Below are 19,558 nucleotides of genomic sequence, written 5' to 3'. Positions count from 1 at the left end.
AGAATTTTTTCCAGAGGGAATTTTTTCCAGATTTTTTTTTCTTCACAGGAAGAGAACTTGGGGAGGGAAAAGAAGCTGAGCTGCCCCAATTTCACAGGGGGAGCTGCTTTGGCACCCAGCACCTGGAATTGGCACCTTGGGGAGGAACGTGGGGATTTTTGTCACTTATTCCAGCAATGTCTCACCCCTTTACTCTGAGATGAATCAAACACTGTGGGTGAGCCCTTGAAAAGCCAGCAGTGCCCATGTGGGACATGCCCTGTGGGTGGGAATCACAGGGTCACAGAGCAGAATATTGTGGTCAGTGGCGGTCAGTGGTCAGGGGTCAGTGCCACAATGTCCCCAGAAAAGTGTCCTGGAAAGGACACACCTGTGTCGCCAGAGGACACGAAAGAACCACACTCAGGTTATGAGATGAGAAAGAAAGTTTATTTTGGTTTGGGGTTTAAATAGGGTTTGGAATTTGATCAGAGATTGGAGGAGGAGAGTAGCACCTCTCTGACCCCAGTGGTCAACTTAGAACTCCATCAATTTGTCTTTCCCCATGGAAAGGAACACGTTATTTACTAAACATCACTCTGGGTTTTTCTTACAATTAATGAGAAAGCTCCAGTCCAAGAATGAAAACATCAGAAGGCTGAAAAATCAGGGTGACACACCTGGTCACACAGGTATGTCTGCAACTGCCACAGTGATTCCAGCTCAGCCCAGTGATTCCAGCTCAGCCCAGTGATTCCAGCTCAGCCCAGTGAGTGATTCCAGCTCAGCCCAGTGATTCCAGCTCAGCCCAGTGAGTGATTCCAGCTCAGCCCAGTGATTCCAGCTCAGCCCAGTGATTCCAGCTCAGCCTAGTGAGTGATATCAGCTCAGCCCAGTGAGTGATTCCAGCTCAGCCCAGTGATTCCAGCTCAGCCCAGTGATTCCAGCTCAGCCTAGTGAGTGATATCAGCTCAGCCCAGTGAGTGATTCCAGCTCAGCCCAGTGATTCCAGCTCAGCCCAGTGATTCCAGCTCAGCCTAGTGAGTGATATCAGCTCAGCCCAGTGAGTGATTCCAGCTCAGCCCAGTGATTCCAGCTCAGCCGTGAGCTGAGCCTTCAGGGTGATGTGAAAGGAGAGACGGGGTCTTTGTCTGGAAGTTCCTCAGAGCCTTTATTCCGCTGCGACCTCAAATGGATCCAGGGGAGAAGAACCAGACAGACCAGGGACTTTTACAGGGAAGCCAGGGGGTGGGGCTACACAATTTGGCCAATCAGGTGGAGGATTAAGAAATGAACCAATCAGAGGAAGGATTGGAAACAGACCAATCAGGTAAGGTAGAAAGGAAAAATTAACCAATCAGAGGAAGGATTGGAAATGCACCAATCAGACAGGGCAAAAAGGCGGAAGTAGGGAAAGGACCAATGAGGTATAAGCGATTTGCATATCAACCCCAAAGCCTCATGGAAGGAGCACATTTGCTCGCCCTGAGGGCAGAGCAGTCTCCTGGGGTTTCTCCCTCAGGGGAATCACCACATACATGAAACCTGAAGGTTGTTGTTTCTCCAAGGAAGAGCATTTACATTATTGGCACACCAGCCACCACAGCAGAAGGCTTGGGAAGTTACAGGGGGGACTTTCTGCCATGGCTGATTCTGCTTCTTTCTTCATCAGGTTTCCCAAACCCGCCACAAAGGTTACAAACCCTTATCTCTGTCACCCTCACCCTCTTTAAGTGTTTCCTAATTATTTCCCCTCCCTTTCCCCCCAGTTTAATCCCATCTCTTCCTGTGCCATGCTCTCCCAGCCCCAGATTTTCCCCCTTCCCAAATACAATTTCTGTGTTTGAGAGCTCTGTGCCTCCCACCCCTTCTTAGGGCTGAACCACCATGAGCCATTTCCCTCCTTCCTCACTGACAGCTTTTCCACATCCCCCAATTCCCTTCCAATTCCTCCACGTCTTTCCCAAAAAAGAGGTGCCCAGCATTAAATAAAAGCGTCCCAGCCAGGATCTGAGGGGAGTGGAAGGGTTAATTCCCATGTCTGGAAGGTGATATTCTATTTTATTCAATCCCAATGGTGTTTTTTTCCAACACCACAGAAGTACTGAGACCCTTCCACATTTTCCTACTTTTTCCTACATTCCTTGCCATTTTTTTTCCTAGACTATTTCCCCCATGTCTGCCAGTGTTTAAATCCAGGATACAAGGAGATGGCTTTCACTGCACTTATAAGTGGTTGCTGCTGATGAATCAGCACATAAAATAGGATAATTAATGAGTTTTGAAATAACTAACACCCCTCAGGCTTCAGTTTTACCTAAAGGAGTCATGTTTATCCAGAGACAAGTGCTAGCAAAAGAGAAATATATTAAAATAATCCAGCGATCCTACTACTGCATGGAGTAAATAGCAGGAAAAAAAAAAAAAAAAAAAAAAAAAAAAAGAGCACTTAGCAGGCTATTTTTTTCTTCATTAAACGTGATGAGCTCATAAAAACCCAATTAATTAGTCAGAGTGATGTGAATGACTCGTCAGACCTAATTTTAGCAGCCTAAAGTCAGCCAGCATTTCCACGGCAGTCGTTTCATCTCCTTCCACAATAAATGTAGAGGGATGAACATTTCCAGGATAAACTCATCCCTCAGCTCCCTAAAAACCTGAGCAAGGTGGGACAAACTCCCCTGTGGAGACAGGAGGGTTCCAGTGAGCACAGAGAGCAGGCAAACACTGGATTTCTTTGCTGCTAAGGCCGGGTGAGCTCAGCCCCGCGAACTCCGATGTGATTATTTTACATTTGCAGGGTAATTAAACACAACACAAACGAGCTGCAATCATCAGGGGCAAAAGCATGATGAGGCATTGCTCATCGTAATTACAGGGATGTGCAACTTGCACGTCACAGACACCTTTAGAGCATCAGAGTTTTCCTTTTTTTTCCCCCGGTTGGAGCCGACAGAGGAGTTGTTGGATTTCTCCGTGAAGGATCGTTTTTGCACAGCCGTCTCAGACAAGCGTTTTTCATTTTGACAAAATCACCCTGTTTGTTCTCCAGATTGATCTTTGTCTTTGCAAGGAAGTGCAACACGCTAAAAAGAAAAGCGAAGTGAAATGAAAAGAGGATTTGATATAAAATATTGCACGGCTCACTCCAGACATGATCATCTCCTCAAGGCTCAACCTGATTTTGCTGATTTAAAACTGGAGGCCTTGTTTTGATTTTTTTTTTTTTTTATCTCCTGTATTTCTCCAGCTGCTGAGGCAGCAGCACCTCAGGGAATGGTTCATGATTAGGGAGTGAAAGCTCTCCAGGACCCCACTGTGGATCCCATAGGACTGAGCAGGGTGTGAACAGGTGTCCAAAGCCACCCAGGAACACTGGGATCAGTTATTCCTTTGTTGTACAAAGAACAGCCCCACAGATTTTCCAAAGGAGCTCTGGGATGAGGAATCATCTGTTGGGATAACGGAGCTTCTGAGCCTCCTGGAGGGACTGGGAATGGGCTTTCCAAACCAATGAGGCAGCTTTTCAACCCAGAGGGCACAGGGCACAGTTTGTGTGCCCTGCTGAGGTCATCCTGTGTCTCTGGGCATGGCCAGCCCTGGTCCCTGCAGGGGAAGGAAGTTCTCACAGGGTTTGTTCAAGGGCAGGGGCTCTCAGGACATCCCAAGTGGAAGCTGCTCCCTTGTGCCCACAGCAACCAGTGCAGAGCTGCCCCTGGCAGCCCACAGAGTGACAGTGTGTGACAGTGTGTGACAGTGTGTGAGAGTGTGGGCACGAGGTCTGGGATACAAATACTGCTGCACATTGTCTGTAGTTTGTATTCGAGGAGCTACGAGGGGACAATTTGTTGGGAGGGCTTTGAAGGGCAGGAAAAGTCAGATCTGGGACTCTATGGAGAGCCTGCTCAAGGTCACGGCTGCTTTCCTGTAGGAATCCTCTCCAGGAGGCTGGCTGGCAGCTGTCACAGGCTCCTCAGGATCCTCACAACTGGTGACGAGGGCGACGGCGCTGAAGGACTTTTGGCTGGGCTTCATTTCCAGGGCTGACTTCTCCTCCGGTTTCTCCCCCGTCTTCTTCTCGGCGCGGCTCCACTCCTGCTCCTTCCTGTCCAGCTGCATGGCGCTGCAGTGAGGGGCGTACACCTCCGTGGTCTCCTCGAACTGCAGGCAGTCCACCTTGTAGTACTTCTTCTTGACGTGCAGGACGTCGTTGAACCTGTGTCCCCACAGGATCTCCCTGGGCACGTAGGAGCTCCGCGACTGGTGGGAGGTCCCCGTGGAGTCGCCCGTGTAGACGAATGTCACCAAGATCTCAAAGTTGTCCTTGGCCAGAGCTTTGCGGTCCAGGCCGTACAAGGGGCTGTCGCTGTCGATCTCGTGGACCACGGTGACGGGTGTGACCAGGATGATCTGGTCGTTGAGCAGCTTCAGGTCCCGGTACTCCATGGTCATCCTGCCCTCCTTGTCCTCCTTGTAGCGCAGCAGCTGGGCCCGCACCGAGCCCTCCACCATGTGGTTGGGCCGGAAGTCCCCGATGCGCCACATCAGGCAGAACTTGTCGTCCCTCAGCCCCACCACGGCGTAGTAGCTGAAACGGATGGTCTGGGCCCTCTTGCGGGCCGTGGCCATCTTGGCCAGGGCGGCCCCGATGATGAAGGTGTCGATGATGCAGCTCAGCACCGACTGCAGGATGACCATGAGGATGGCCAGCGAGCACTCCTCGGTCACGCAGCGGTACCCGTACCCGATGGTGGTCTGGGTCTCCAGGGAGAACAGGAAGGCTCCCGTGAAGCTGTGCACGTTGGCCACGCACGGGGTGAGCTCCTCATCACCAAACACGTCCCCGTGCTGGACGGCGATCAGCCAGAAGGCCAGGCCGAAGAACAGCCACGACAGCACATAGGACAGGGAGAAGATCACAAACATGTGGCGCCACTTGATGTCCACCAGCGTGGTGAAAATGTCCACCACGTAGCTCTCCCACTCCCCGAAGATGTGCTTGAAGTAGACATTGCAGCTGCCGTCCTTGTGGAGAAATCTCCTCTGCAGCTTCTTCACCTCCTTCTCCGGGCTGTCCCGGCAGGTGCCGCGGTAACTGACCTTGTTTCCCTGGATGTTCACGGGCCTGTAGCAGCCACTTTGGTCATTCATCTTCCTCATCTCTGCCTCAGCTTACACAAGGCCCCAGGGGTTGTTTTCTTTGCTCATTGGAAATCTGTGAAATAAAGGAGAAAGTCTGTTTTTATTTGAATTTCCAAATCTGATCCCGTTTACTCCGTGGCCATCACGGGTAATTTTTGGAAGGGCACAGGCTGTGACATCCATTACACAACTTTGCTCAAAAGCAGGCCTGGAAATATGAGACAGCTACAAATTCAACCAGTTAGAAATGTCCTTATCAACCCCAACATTTGGTCTGTGGATGAAAAGAGAAATCAAAACATTTGTGGTGATTCTGTTGTGAGTAATTCCTTTAATGATCCCATGAAGCAACACTACAAGCAGGATGAGCTCCCTTGAGCAGTCAGAAATGGCACAAACCACTTAAATTTGGCCAAATATTGGAGGTAATTAATTACTTTTTGCAATTTTCCTCATTTTCCTTCATTAGGAAAACAGAAAAGGGATAACCCCCCCTATTTAGAGGTAAAACTTCAGTCACACAGGCAGGGAAATCCAGTGCTGGTGTGTTTTAACCAAAAAATTTATCAATCACACGATCATCCATCATTATTTATGTTCCAGCATTGCCCAGAAAAACCTGCTCTTGACTGAGCTGGTGCTACAGAGACATGTTTGTTCCATTTGAAGAAAATAATTTACATTTCAAATGAAAAAAGAAACCCCTCCGAGGTCCTGGAAAGCTTCTGAAATCCTTCCTTAAGGCAAACGAAAAAAATATCCGGCTGCCAAAAATATTTAAATCTTGATTAATGAGTCTGAAACAAACATGGAGGGTGTTAATGGAAGTTGTGGGTGACACAAATTTAGGAAGTGATGTGGATTAGGAGATTCTTCTGTCAGAGCAGAGAAGAACTGAGCAGCGCCAGTCCTGGGCCATATTTAGTGACTAAGAGCAAGAATTATGTTAGAAATTGAGACCTCATCACCTGGAATCCAATAAAAAAATGCATCATTTAAAAAGGCAAATCCTTTTCCTGCAGGTCCCCAGCTCATTCCATGACATCCCAACCATTAACACACAAACCAATCAGAAGTGGTGAGGACACAGCAGAAAAATTCCAATTTTTTGCTAATTTCATGCTTCTAACTGACATTCCTAAAGAAAACAAACAAACAAACAAAAACCACCCTAAAATTTTTGTGGGAAACCTGTCATTATTCTTCCAGAAACTGCAAGTTTTTGATGGAAAAATGACAAGCCCTTTTCCCATTTTCAAGCTGGTTTCAGAGTTCGGATGTAGGTTTTTGACGGCGCCAAGAAATCCATGGAAAATGAATTTAAGAAAAGCGATTTTCAGAAAAACCAACTTTCCTGGGGGAATTCTTTTCCTCAGGTCTTCACTCCCTTTGCCTGAGCAGAAATGACTGCACACACTTCCAGGCAGAGCAGAGTCAGGCCCAAGGAGTGTAAAATATATAGGATGGGCTGGATTAACAGCCCAAGAACTCTCCCCTCATCCAAGGAACAATGACAAGCATGCAGAGACATTCATCCAAAAACACTTAAAAGCCAAACATAGTTTCCATTTCTTTTTTTTCTCTCTCTCTCTCTTTTTTTTTTCCCTTTTTTTTTTTTTTTCCAGTCCAGAAATGAATGTGACATATGGTGTCGTAGCCTCAGAATGTGGCCTTCATTAAAAAACACAACATTAATGTTTCCAAAAATACTTCTTGGAATGGGGTCTTTGGAAACATTCATATGACTTGCTTTACTCAGAGTTTTAAACAAACACGGCAGCCGGGTCTATTGAAGACGCTTGACCCAACATTTTCAAAGTCGTGTTTAACAACAAACAAAAAACTGGAAACTGTTGAGGGCTGGGGTTTTTTTTTTTTAGTGGTTTTTTTTTTAAGGGCCTCATAATGTGAGGTGTGAAAAAGAAGTGAACTGTAATCAGGAGCCAATATGATGTTAAATAAAAGGAGCCACTGTGATCTTAAATAAAAACATTTGTAGGGTTTTGTGTTGAGGGGCAGCTCCAGTCTCTGCTCCCTGACAAGGGCAGGAACCAGGGAATGGCTGGAGCTGTTCCAGGGGAGGTTTAGGTTGGATTTTGGGAAAAGTTCTTCCCCTAGAGGAATGGGCATGGCCTTGAGGCTGCCAGAGCTCCAGGAGAGTTTGGACAACGCTCCCAGGGTGGGATTGTTGGGGTGTCGGGGCCAGGAGCTGGACTGGACCATCCTTCATCCCTCCCAATTCAATATTCCATGATTCCACCACTTTTCTTACTGACTGCTTCAATCCTGAGAGCCTTGAAAACACTCCCAAACATCCCAGGACTCTAAAGGGGACTCAACTTCATGGATCAAAGGCTCCTGAGTGGATTCCACTCTCTGCTGTCACCACCAGAAAATCTTCACATCTCCAAAACTGTGTTTCACTGGCATCACCTTCAGATTTTGATGGAAAGAACCTTGGATGGTGACACCAAGTAAAGAGTAAAGGCCACTCTGATTTTCTGCTCATCTGCCACAACCAGGAGACAACTTTGGCGTGGAGGTGACTGGTTTGGGGAACTCTGACTCTACACAGGGTTTCTTCTAAGTAAAACTTGTCATTATAGAAATGCTCCCGTGGATGTCTGAGATGAGTTTTGGGCTGGTGTAGGAAGCCATGGAACAGGTTGGGATTTCCCAAAACAATCCAAAGTATGTCTGCAATAAGAAAGGGAAGGGGATGAAAAGCTCCCTAAACAAAATCAAACATCCAGCCCTGGAGGTGGATGGAGCAAAAAGAACCAGTGCAGAGCAGGGCTGCCAGACAAGGATTGCTCCAGGACCTGAGTGAAGCTTTCTTGGCTTTGTTACAACTTGGATTTCTCAGAGGCATTTGGCATTGCACAGTGGGGACTGTCCCAGGTGAGCTAAAACCCCAAACTGCACAGTGCAGACTGCCCCAGGTGAGATAAAACCTCAAACTGCACAGGGCAGACTGCCCCAGGTGAGATAAAACCCCAAACTGCACAGGGCAGACTGCCCCAGGTGAGATAAAACCCCAAACTGCACAGGGCAGACTGCCCCAGGTGAGATAAAACCCCAAACTGCACAGGGCAGACTGCCCCAGGTGAGCTAAAACCCCCAAATTTCACCATGCAGACTGCCCCAGGTGACCCAAAATCCCAAATTTCACAGTGCAGACTGTCCCAGGTGAGCTAAAATCCCAAACTGCACAGTGCAGACTGCACCAGGTGACCCAAAATCCCAAATTTCACAATGCAGACTGCCCCAGGTGACCCAAAATCTCTGGAAAGAATCTCCTCAGCCACTCCAAAGCATCAAAAAAAGTTGCCCAGTATTTTTGGGTGTGCTCAAACACAATCCAAACCTGCGCTTTTCAAGGCCACCCCTTCAAGTCTCCGGAGTGCAATAACAACCATAACAATTAACAATCACAATTAATAACTCCGTGACATCGATGTTGCTCAGAACATTCAGGCCCGAAGACCCGCCCTGCCGTGTTCCTGGATCCTGTAAATCAGGGTTAGGATCTGTCCCTCATTCCTGGGGACACAAATGGAACAATATGGAACAGATTTCCCTGTTCCAGATGAGCACGGGGAGTTCGGGAGCCCAGGGGTTTCTCCCTCCCTCCAGAACCCTCAGGAGAATCTGATCATCACCAAATTTATCCCAGAGCCCCCACCAGACTGATGAACCTCCAACCTCACTCCCAGTCGTTCCAAAAGCCTGATTTTCTCCAAACTGGAAATATTTGACACATCCCTAAGAAAGCCCCACGATTCCACGAGAGCTCCTGTTACCTGGTAAAGATTAACCAAAGGGGCTGGGGGAGGATTTAAAAACATTCTCCACTCACTAAAGCTCAGGGATCTGTCATTGCAAATGACTCTCAGATGTTGCCAGGAAGCGTTTTCACCTTCCTCTAACACTGACACAGAAACCCTCCCCGTTTTCTGTCTTGCTTTTGCTTTCTCTGGGTTTTTTCCTGGATTTCTGGGCATGTTTGTGCACATCGTGAGCCTCCCCTTGCATTGCAGCACGGCTGAAGTTCACAGGATATTTTGCTCTCAGTCCTTATAAATATATTTCCCCCCTTGAAGTGGAAGCTTGTCAGAGATAAAAATAAAGCAGCAAAGCCAGGCAGGGTGGTAGGAAGGCAGAAACAGAGAAATCTCCAAAGATTCCTTTAGATTAAATAGCAGAGAGTTATTCTAAAGCATAAATGTATCAGAGTTCAGAAACTCTGATAATAATTCTTAATTACCCAAGCCCAGGCCAGGATTTTCTGTGTTGGATCCTGAAATGCTCAGGGAGATAAAGAAGCTCTCCAGAGATCTCCACACCGAACCCCCAAACTGGTATTTTTTAAACTTTTCCCCCCAATCAGACACAGGAGGAAATCCCTGTATTTCAAAGGTCATGAAGGGAGTGCAGTGGCACAACCAGGGACCAGCCCAAGCCCCTGCTTTTACCCACTGAAGAGCTGCCACAAAGCAAACACCAACAGGAGCAGATTTTCTTATCACATTTATATTTTCATGTAGTTCCTCTCGAGCTGTGCCAGAACAACTCCTGATTGTCAGCTCAGTCACTTCAAAGCCTCCAGCATCAAGCTGAGCCTTTTGACTGGATGTAATTGTCAATTTAATCCCGATATTTGGAGTTCAGGGCTCAGTGTTTTGTGAGGATAATCCCTCTTGCACCGTAACCTAATACCTAACAAATTGCTGCTACACCCCTTTTATGACTCCCTTTTCCCATTGTGTAAACAATAGGGGTGAATTTTTGTTCGGTGACAAACTTCACTCAACAGCCTGTTTGTAAAACATTAAGCAAAACAATGTGAAGATCTGGGCTCCAGGATAATTCTGAGATCAAATCAAAAAGAAAACAAGCCCAAACCTCCAAATTAATTTGGGTGCTCGGTCTCACCCCCACACACAGAAGTGTCTCTGTCTCTTTCTCTTTCCAGTGTTGCTTCAGCAATCACCTCAGTTTCCTGCTGCATTTTGGAAATGATCTGAAAGGTTTCCAGTTTTAGTCATTGTTGTGTAACCCTGGAAGGGTTTCAGCCCAGAGACCAGAAATGTGACAAGTCAGAACCTTGGGAGCTGCTTTGGGATTGGCTCCAAAGCTTGTTCCTTAAAAAAAAAAAAAATAAATCCACCACCCACAAAAACCTAAATAAATCTATTGTAGGACAGCATTAAAGCTCTTCCTTCTTTCTTTCCTTCCTTCCTCTCACTCTTTTTGTTGCAAAAGGGTTTCTTCTGGTACTCACAGCCAATCCTTCTGCTTCTGATGTGCCCTTCCACTGTCCCAGGGCGCTCCAATATCCATGGCCTTGGATATTCCCAGGGATCCAGGGACACCCTGTGCCAGGGCCTGCCCACCCTCACAGCCAGGAATTCCATCCCAAAATCCCATCTAGCCCTGCCCTCTGCCAGCTTAAACCAACATAGTTAATGTTTTTTAGCTCAGATCCCCACAGGTGACTGCAGGGCAGCTCTGCGAGGGGAAAGGGAACAGAAAATCCCCTAAGGTGACCCCAGAGCCAGATCTGGGGGATGTAGGAGGGGGGTTCCCACAACAGAGCAGGACCAGCAGCTGTGCTGCCTTCACAGCTGGAGCCCATCCCAATGGAAGCTCCAACCCCACACCCACAGGGACATCCTGGATGCCACCGGAGTGAAGCTTTTAAAAGGCTCAAATTTCCCTTGAAAAGCAAAAATGTTGGTTCTCCCCATCCCTCCAGCTGAGCCAAGTGAGCGCTGCAGGTCACTAAAGGCTGCAGCAGCCTGGAGCACTCAGCTCTGCAGACATCACCACCTTGCAGCTAACACCTGGACCCTTTTTTTTTGTACAAAACCCTTTCAGCAGCAGAAGAAAATATTGCCAGTAAAAATAAATAAATAAAGTGTATATTAATATTTCTATATTATTATACATAATTATTTATTTATATTTATATTTATTATATTAATATAAATTATATGAAACAATAATATATTTATATATTATGTAGTATCATGATAATAATATATTAATATATTATTTATTAATAAAAGAAATAACACACAGGTCCCTTTCCAACCCAAAACCATTCTGATCCTAACACACCCAAACCCAGAGCAAAATATGACTTGTTTCTTAGACTCCTCATTCAATGCCTCCATACAGACAGAGACCTAAATCACCAATATCAAAATATCAAAGTGTTTATTGAGCGTTTTAGGGACCAGACGGGGACACCAAAGAGCAGCAGAGCTTTGCAGAGTTTTTTGAGTCACTCAGTGGTGCCGTGATCCCCACTGGAACAACTCACAGCACCAGAGATATTGACATTTAATTCATCTGAGTGAAACCAGATCTCCTTACAACAAAAACCAATTATAAATAATAAATAAAAATTAAGATGTTTGGCCCTTTAAAGTCAGAGAGGACAGACTGGAGGCTGCTCCTTGCTGAAGGCTGGTTGCCCATTTCGAAGCCACAGGACAGGTTCAAAGAGCTCAGAGCAATTCCCAAAATCCATAGAAAGCTGTGAGTGTCTATTTGGATTTATTTGCACTGTAGGCACTGCAGGGCTTCAGGCAGGAGCCAGCAGTGGAAACACTGAAATACCGGGAGAGATGGAAAGTGCTGGCAACTCCACACTCTTGATTTGGGGCCTCGCTGCCATTCCTTGTCCCAGACACTTTGGCAGGGGGGAAACCTAAAACTGCTCCCTCTGGGGAGTCTCTTCCTCTGCCCAACCCTCAGCTCCAGCAGCTCCTGCAGGGAGGGGACTGGACCCAGCAGGGCAGTCAAATAATTTGGTGCAATCTTTTTTTACATACACTATTTCATTATGGGATTAACTCCTGCAGTTCTCTGATATGGCAGTTAATTTGTTTGGCTCAAAGATCCTTGATGTTTGTTGTCTCTCTCAAATAGCAATTCAAGACTTTCCACTAATAAGATAAAGTTAAAAAAAAGGTATTTTATTTTTCTGCTTGTGTTTAGGCAGAAAAATATTTTGCAAAGTTTAGGAATAAAGCTGCAGGTGACCAGTTTTATTTTCTCTGAGATAATACTCAGTCTTTCCGAAAAAAAGTCATCTGCTGCATAGGATGTGCGACAAGTGGAGGAGATTCATTTTATATATTTAACAATTATCCACATTCTTGCTGTCAAAGTGTACCCCATGGACACTCAGCAGACCCTCAGCACAGCTGAGCCTGAACTGGGGCTGAACTGGGACTGAACTGGGATGGCCCAGTAAGGAAATAAAGTGAGCAGGAATGTGAGTCAAGGCTCAGCCTGTGTCCCACACTGGGATGGGGCAGCTGGATCCCCACAGGGCCACTGTCATCCCTCCTCCTGCCTGGAAATTCCTGGTTCTCTTCCCATCATCATCATCATCTGAGAGCCATTTGCATTTTCATTTCCAGCTGACAGGACCGAAGAGCCTCCATTTCTGCTCAAGCTCCTGCAGTTTCAATTCTTTAAAGTGCAACAGCTGGGACACATCCCAGAGCTGAAAATCATGGAATGGTTTGGGTCGGAAAGGACCTGAGAGATCATCTTCATCCAACCCCCTGCCATGGGCAGGGACAGCTCCCACTGCACCAGGGTGCTCCAGCCCCATCCAACCTGGCCTTGGACACTTCCAGAGATCCAGAGATCCAGGGGCAGTCACACAGAGATGGAACAGCTGAAAAAAATGTATTTTCTGGCTTTTCCCTTTGTAAACCAGTAACCAACCTACTCCTTAGTTCAGCAGGCCCCTGGGCTTTAATGCAAATTATCTGTCAGGCAATCAGATATCAGTGCTAATTAGCATTTCCTCCTCCCCTGACTCAGGGTGTCTGTCCTGATGGTGCCTGGAGTTTTCTCTTTCCTGTGTTTCAGGTTCTGTGGTGGCCAGGGGTGCAGCCCTGAGCTCACAGTCAGTGTCACTCAGCTCTGCACACAGCAGGGACACAAAACAAATCCTTGCCCAAATGGACACCAAGGACAACTCTCAGGCCCAAGAGCACAAACAAGGGGGGCTGGAGGGAGGAACAACAAGGATGGGACCTCACAACCTGCAGCTGCAATTGGACAATTCAACCCCAAGCTGCAAATGGACCAAAACTGATCCAAGTGTCACACCTGGGGACCCTTTGGCCATTTGGGGACCATTTTGGGTCCCCCTTGGGTGTAGCCCTGGCCAGGCTCTTGTCCTGCCCAAGGTGGATCCTGGAGGCCTTGGAATAAATCTCTGCTTTATTCTCCAGCTCTGCCCACTCTCTGCTCCAGCTCAGCCTTTCCAAGGCATCACTGATGCCCAGGGAAGTTTCATTCCCACCTTTCTGCAGATTCCACCCCATTCTGCACCCCATGGATTTCCCTCAGCCTTCACAACCCCAGCAGAATTCCTGGAGGAACTTTACGTCCCCTGGCCCTGGTTGGCCTGGAGCAGGAGAACAGTTTGTCGCAGCTCTGAATAGCCATGATGTAATTAATGAATTAATGCAATCAGCAGTAGGTGAGTGGCGGGGCAGGAACAATGACAGAATGAGATCAGAGAGTGCTGAGTGCTCATTTCAGGGAGCCAACACCCTCAGCTCCGTTATTGGCTGCTCTGCCCCTTCCCAAAACACAGCAGGGTATTAATAATCTGGGAATCTGGGGGCGGGCAGGAGTTGATATTCCAAAGGGTTCTTCCAGGCTTGGGGACAGCTTCCTTAACGTCACCCTGTGCAGCTCAGCTTCCTGAGGCAGGCACAGCTCCTCTCCTTCCTGTTTGCTGCACTCCAGGAGAGGCCAGCGGGACAGCACAGCCTGGAGACACCGTGCTGCCAGCTGGGAGCCTTTTCCAACACTCCTGTGCCCCTTATACAGGGGCATTCCAGTATTCCTGTGCTCTTTATTCCAGGATATTCCAGTATTCCTGAGCTCCTTATACAGGGGCATTCCAGTATTCCTGTGCCCCTTATACAGGGGTATTCCAGTATTCCTGTGCTCCTTATACAGGGGCATTCCAGTATTCCTGTACACTTTATTCCAGCATATTCCAGTATTCCTGTGCTCCTTATACAGGGGTATTCCAGTATTCCTGTGCCCTTTATTCCGGGATATTACAATATTCCTGTGCCCCTTGTCCAGAGATATTCCAATATTCCTGTTCCCCTTGTCCAGGGAAATTCCAGTATTCCTTTACCCGTTATTCCAGGATATTCCAACACTCTTATGCCAGGGGTATCTCAACATTCCTGTGCCCCCAGTCCAGGGATATTCCAACATTCCTGTGCCCCTTATCCAGGGACATTACAACATTCTTATTCCAGGGGTGTCCCAACGTTCTTGTGCCCCAGCCCAGGGATATCCCAATATTCCTGTGCTCCTTATTCAGGAATATTCCAGTATTCCTGTGCCACTTATCCAGGGATATTCCAACACTCCTGTTCCCCTTATTCAGGGATATTCCAATATTCCTGTGCCCCTAGTCCAGGGATGTTCCAGTATTCCTGTGCTCCATTTCCAGGGATATTCCAATATTCCTGTGCCCCCAGTCCACGGATGTTCCAGTATTCCTGTGCTCCATTTCCAGGGATATTCCAATATTTCTGTGCTCATTATTCAGGGATATTCCAATATTCCTGTGCCCCTTCTCCAGAGATTTTCCAATATTCCTGTGCTTCTTTTCCAGGGATATTCCAATATTCTCGTGCCCCTTATTCCAGGATATTCCAACATTCCTGTGCTTCTTTTCCAGGGATATTCCAATATTCCTGTGCTCCTGATTTTGGGATATTCCAATATTCCTGTGCTTCTTTTCCAGGGATATTCCAATATTCTCGTGCCCCTTATTCCAGGATATTCCAGTATTCCTGTGCCCCTTCTCCAGGAATATTCCAGTATTCCTGTGCTCCTTTTCCAGGGACACTCCAACATTCCTGTGCCCCTTCTCCAGGTATATTCCCATAATCTTATGCCAGGGATATTCCAACATCCCTGTGCCCCTTATCCAGGTCTGTGGATGTGAGGAATGCGTATATCTAGAAGTTGCCTTTAACAAAAAATTAAATATAGGGATTGTTTTAAACAGGATTTTTGCTCCCTGTGACTTGCACAGAGGCTGATTTGTGCCCCTCCAAGCCCAGGACTGGAAATCTGTGTTTTGCCCTTTGCGTGGAAGATTTTTTCCCCCAGCAGTGCTGAGTGCAGGAGCTCCTGGATGGGAACTCAGCCCATTCCAAGCTGCTGCTCAGCTGTTTTTCCTGTTTTACTTCTCCAGGCAAACAGTGTGAAGGAGCGAGCAGATCTTATCAGAGCCCCGTGTTAACAAAAATACATCGAATAGAAAACCTGCTACATTGCAAATGTCAACACTCCACACACACACAAGAATGATATCTAAACTGCAGCGGGGTTGATTTTATTGCCAAAGCAATTCCCAGAGATTGTTTTGAGAGACAACTTTTCTGTTTGGCCTCACAGGTGCTGTGGGCCTGTGAAATAAATGTCTCTCTCATTTAATCCAAGTTACATTTACAGGGCTGCTGTCACCAGAGACAAGAGAGAATTTCACCCTCTGGTTTGAAATTTACTGTCACTGTTCCCTGGTTCACTCCAGACTAGCTGGGAGGTGGAAAAATGATGGGCCACCCAAATTAAATTAAATTCAGGAGTGATGTGCTCAGCCTCAGTGGGAGATTTATCCTGTTTTGGGTGCTGTATTTTTCCTGGGTCGTTTTCATGGAATAAAATGGAATTACAGCATCACTTGCTCAGAGCCAGAGTCCTTCCAGAGTCACACAAATCCAGAGTGATTAAAGAAACCCCAAATCACTGCCAAGGCCTGCCCAGCCCCAGATCACGAGCTCAGGCTGGTGACATTCCTCCTCTGGAATATTCCTTGTGCTGCCAAACTCCATCACCTCGGGATGAGACAGATCTTTGGGATGGGAAATCTTTGGAGGACACAAAGTAGTGTTTCCCACAGGAAAAAAAAATGAAAACAAAACCAAAAAAAAACCCACAACAAAACAAGCAAACCAAAAACAAACAAACAAAACCAAAACCAAAACCAAACAAAAAAAACCCACTTGAGTGTTTTAATTTGCGAGCAACCACAAGGCTGATCACGGGAGGGGAGGAAAGTGAGGACTGAGGAGAATGAAAAAAGAGACCTCAGATGTGCTGGAACAGCTCCAGGAGTGCTGGAACAAAGGGAAAATGATCTGAGAGCAATAATGGCCCCAAACATCTGTGAGGATGAGCTGGTGCCTTTTGGGGCTACCTAAAAACAGAGGCCAGACAAAATCAAAGGAATAAAAAGCAGTTTTATTTATTGAAGGGCCTGCAGGTACATTTAGGGCAGGTGAAGCCCACCCAAAATGGACAACAGGTCACGGGTTTCACACTTTGATAACTTTGGTCCATTTGCAGATTGGGGTTAATCCTCCAATTGCAGCTTCAGGTAATGAAGTCATTGAGCCCAAGTTTGCTGCCCCCAAGTCACTTTTGTTTCTATCTCTGGGCCTGAGGCAGTGAGGGGTCCTTGATCCCCAGGCCTGGAGAGGAATTGTTGTGTCTGCCCAACATGGGGAAGAGCAGCTCACAGTGTGTGGGGGGTTTGGAGTTCTGCACTAAAGAACTGCAGGACCACAAATAGATGGAAAATACAAAAGCTGAAATCCTGAAGGCATCAGAGCCTCCAGCCCAGCCCAGTGCTGCAGGGATGGAGTGATGTCCCTGCTGCTGCCAAAGGCACCCAGGGCTCTGTTCCTGATGTCTGAAGGAGCTTCCAGGGGCTCCAGCTGATGCCTGGAGTTTTCTCTTTCCTGTGTTTCAGGTTCTGTGGTGGCCAGGGGGGCAGCCCTGAGCTCACAGTCAGTGTCACTCAGCTCTGCACACAGCAGGGACACAAAACAAATCCTTGCCCCAATGGACACCAAGGACAACTCTCAGGCCCAAGAGCACAAACAAGGGGGGCTGGAGGGAGGAACAACAAGGATGGGACCTCACAACCTGCAGCTGCAATTGGACAATTCAAGCCCAAGCTGCAAATGGACCAAAACTGATCCAAGTGTCACACCTGGGGACCCTTTGGCCATTTGGGGACCATTTTGGGTCCCCCTTGGGTGTAGCCCTGGCCAGGCTCTTGTCCTGCCCAAGGTGGATCCTGGAGGCCTTGGAATAAATCTCTGCTTTATTCTCCAGCTCTGCCCACTCTCTGTTCCAGCTCAGCCCTCTCAAGACATCACAACCACGCTGTGACGTGTAATGATAACTATGATCTTATTCCATCGATTTGCCCTCAGGGAGTTTTTCCAATCAGGCTCGGGGATCTCTTTGTTCTGCCATGTAAAACCCGACTTTGAGGTCACTCCTCGCCCTCCACACCCCCGGCTGTTTATGGATTCAAAGCTCCGAGCCCATTTCCCGCTGAGGAAGAGAAGAACCAGGTTGTGTCATTGTCTGGCTCAATTGTTCCCCAGGATTGATTCCAAGCAGAGGAACAGCTCACCAGCTCGGGGCTGTGATTGTTGTAAAAGCCTCCCATCAACAATGAAAGGATGTGCAGGTACCAGCCGTGTGACTGAGGGAAAAACAATAAATCTGCTTTTCAAATCAAAACATGAATGGGAACCACCTCCATTGATTCAAAAGGAAAATTGGTGAAAGGTTTCAAGGGCCACCTACTTAAAATGAGCGCCAAGGGCCATTTGTGATGCCACCAAAACAGGATTTCTGTGTGTGACAGAGGCCTGTGGGGACATCCCAAGGGCTGCCAACTTTTCTGTGCTTCTGGTTCAGGGTGTAGGGATGTTGCCCTGGATTTTCTTGCTTTCGACTCTTTGAATCTTTGCAGCATGATTCTCATGCATCTTCATGTAAACAATATGTATTTTTAAAATTTATCAATGTGTTTCATAATTTTCCTCTGGGAGGAGAATATGATTGATGGTAATAGTGACCAATGAGGTTCATGAGGTCGCAACCTTTTTTAGCCAATATTTGGCTTTTGTACAAAGTGTATATAAGTTGATGGAGTCAGAAAATAAAGAAGCTTTTCCATGTCTGACCTGCTCCCTGCTGTCCTCTGTGTGTCGTGAAATAGTGCCCACGTAGGGGCAGATTTTGGCATCCTAACCTGAATTTCCTTAAAGCAGCACATTGTCTTATTCTGATCCTGGGCATTGTATCCATTTATAAAGAACTCCGGGATCTTCCAGAATAAAAGGATCCTTATGGCAGGAGCTGGAAAAACCTCCAGGCAGGAGGGATGAAATATTGCCCCTCCACACTGAACAGGGAACCTTTTCTTCCAGCGTTGCTTTAGGACCTGCTCCAGCAAGGTCTTGTCTGTCAGCAAACGCAATCAAGGTTTAAGAGCCTGAATTACCATCCTGGAAATCGCTGGGAATTGTTGTGGCCATGTGAAAACCCGGCAAGTGCAGGAGTTCTCCAGCAGGTTTGGGCCAGCACACTCAGAACCCTGCAGAGAGGAGCCTTTGGTTTATCAGGACCATCCCTGGTGTCCAGGACAGCCACTCATCAGGGCTCTGTGTGCGGAGATTGGGTTCCACTCTCTTGGAGGATATTCCTCCCAGCTCCCTGGGACACACAAAAATCCAACCAGATGATGAACTGCATTTTCCCCCGAGTTTTTTTTTTGAGCAGATTTCAGCCGAGGTCTGTCCCACACTGAGAAATTTGCAGGGACAGTGTCAGCCTGGTGTCACAGTGGCAATAAATCCCATTTGCTGGATTGCACTCTGCCCATTAAGGCGCTCTGACCCGTTGTCACCCGAGTGGAACCGCATTCCACTGGCTGCTCCAAAGGTTCTGATTTCACTCCCGATTGTTGCCAGGGCAACTGCACCTCCATCCAAAACTGCCTCACCAATCACTGAACTCCATTTCAGCAGACGGGAGATAAAGCAAAGCACTGATTACTTATTCCCACTGAAAAAAAGTCCTAAATCAAACCTTCCCGAGGCCTGAACAACAGAAACTGCAGGAATTGTTGGAGTTTTGGGGTTTTTTTTGCATGAGGCACCAACTGCCTCATTTCTTTGTGGGATAACTGGTAGTGATGACAAAATACCGTGAAAAGATTAATATTCTGAGTTTATCCAGAGCAAGAGTGCACTGGAAATCTCACCACAGGCCGCTCCTGGAAAGAGTCCTCATTTAGTTGTGGAAAATTCAGAGGATTTTCATGAGCAGTCAAACAGCTGGTGGAGGCTTGTGAGTGGAAATAGAAATATTTCGACTTCCCTGCTGAGATCTCTGGTGGAAAGTGGCCTGTGTTTTATGGCCTCCACTTTTATTAAGTGAACATCATCTCAGACTTGTCCTTGTCTGTCTTCGAGTGGGACAAAGCCAGGTAGGAAATTGCTCTTTCTCCCAGGGCTGCTGGGGATCAGCCTTTCCTGGAGAGCACGAGGGGCCACTT

The 19,558-nt window shown here is 47.3% G+C and overlaps 1 protein-coding gene and 2 long non-coding RNA genes across 6 annotated transcripts in view; 1 reads left to right on the top strand and 2 right to left on the bottom strand.

The window, feature by feature from the left end:
- Positions 1 to 407: 407 nt before the first annotated feature.
- Positions 408 to 1,102, bottom strand: LOC310916973. Its single transcript, XR_014591376.1, has 2 exons — positions 1,063 to 1,102; positions 408 to 1,016 (listed from the first exon to the last, which is right to left on the bottom strand). It is a non-coding gene; the product is annotated as an uncharacterized lncRNA (long non-coding RNA).
- On the top strand, positions 1,015 to 2,842 carry LOC310916972. The gene is made up of 2 exons (XR_014591375.1): positions 1,015 to 1,314; positions 1,381 to 2,842. It is a non-coding gene; the product is annotated as an uncharacterized lncRNA (long non-coding RNA).
- Positions 2,843 to 2,901: 59 nt separating this feature from the next.
- Positions 2,902 to 19,558, bottom strand: part of KCNJ16 (potassium inwardly rectifying channel subfamily J member 16) — a 40,468-nt gene continuing 23,811 nt past the window's right edge. For all 4 annotated transcript variants that reach the window (XM_083874887.1, XM_083874884.1, XM_083874885.1 and 1 more), the window contains one exon: positions 2,902 to 5,194. In XM_083874887.1, coding sequence (XP_083731013.1) covers positions 3,856 to 5,139 — 1,284 coding nt within the window. In that variant the 5' untranslated portion in view covers positions 5,140 to 5,194 and the 3' untranslated portion in view covers positions 2,902 to 3,855. The remainder of the gene's footprint in view (positions 5,195 to 19,558) is intronic.

This window comes from Zosterops lateralis (genome assembly GCF_965231275.1).
Source record: "Zosterops lateralis genome assembly, chromosome: 18".
Classification (NCBI taxonomy): domain Eukaryota; kingdom Metazoa; phylum Chordata; class Aves; order Passeriformes; family Zosteropidae; genus Zosterops; species Zosterops lateralis.
Note: the sequence above shows the minus strand (reverse complement) of the source record. Positions and strands in the feature narration are given on the sequence as shown.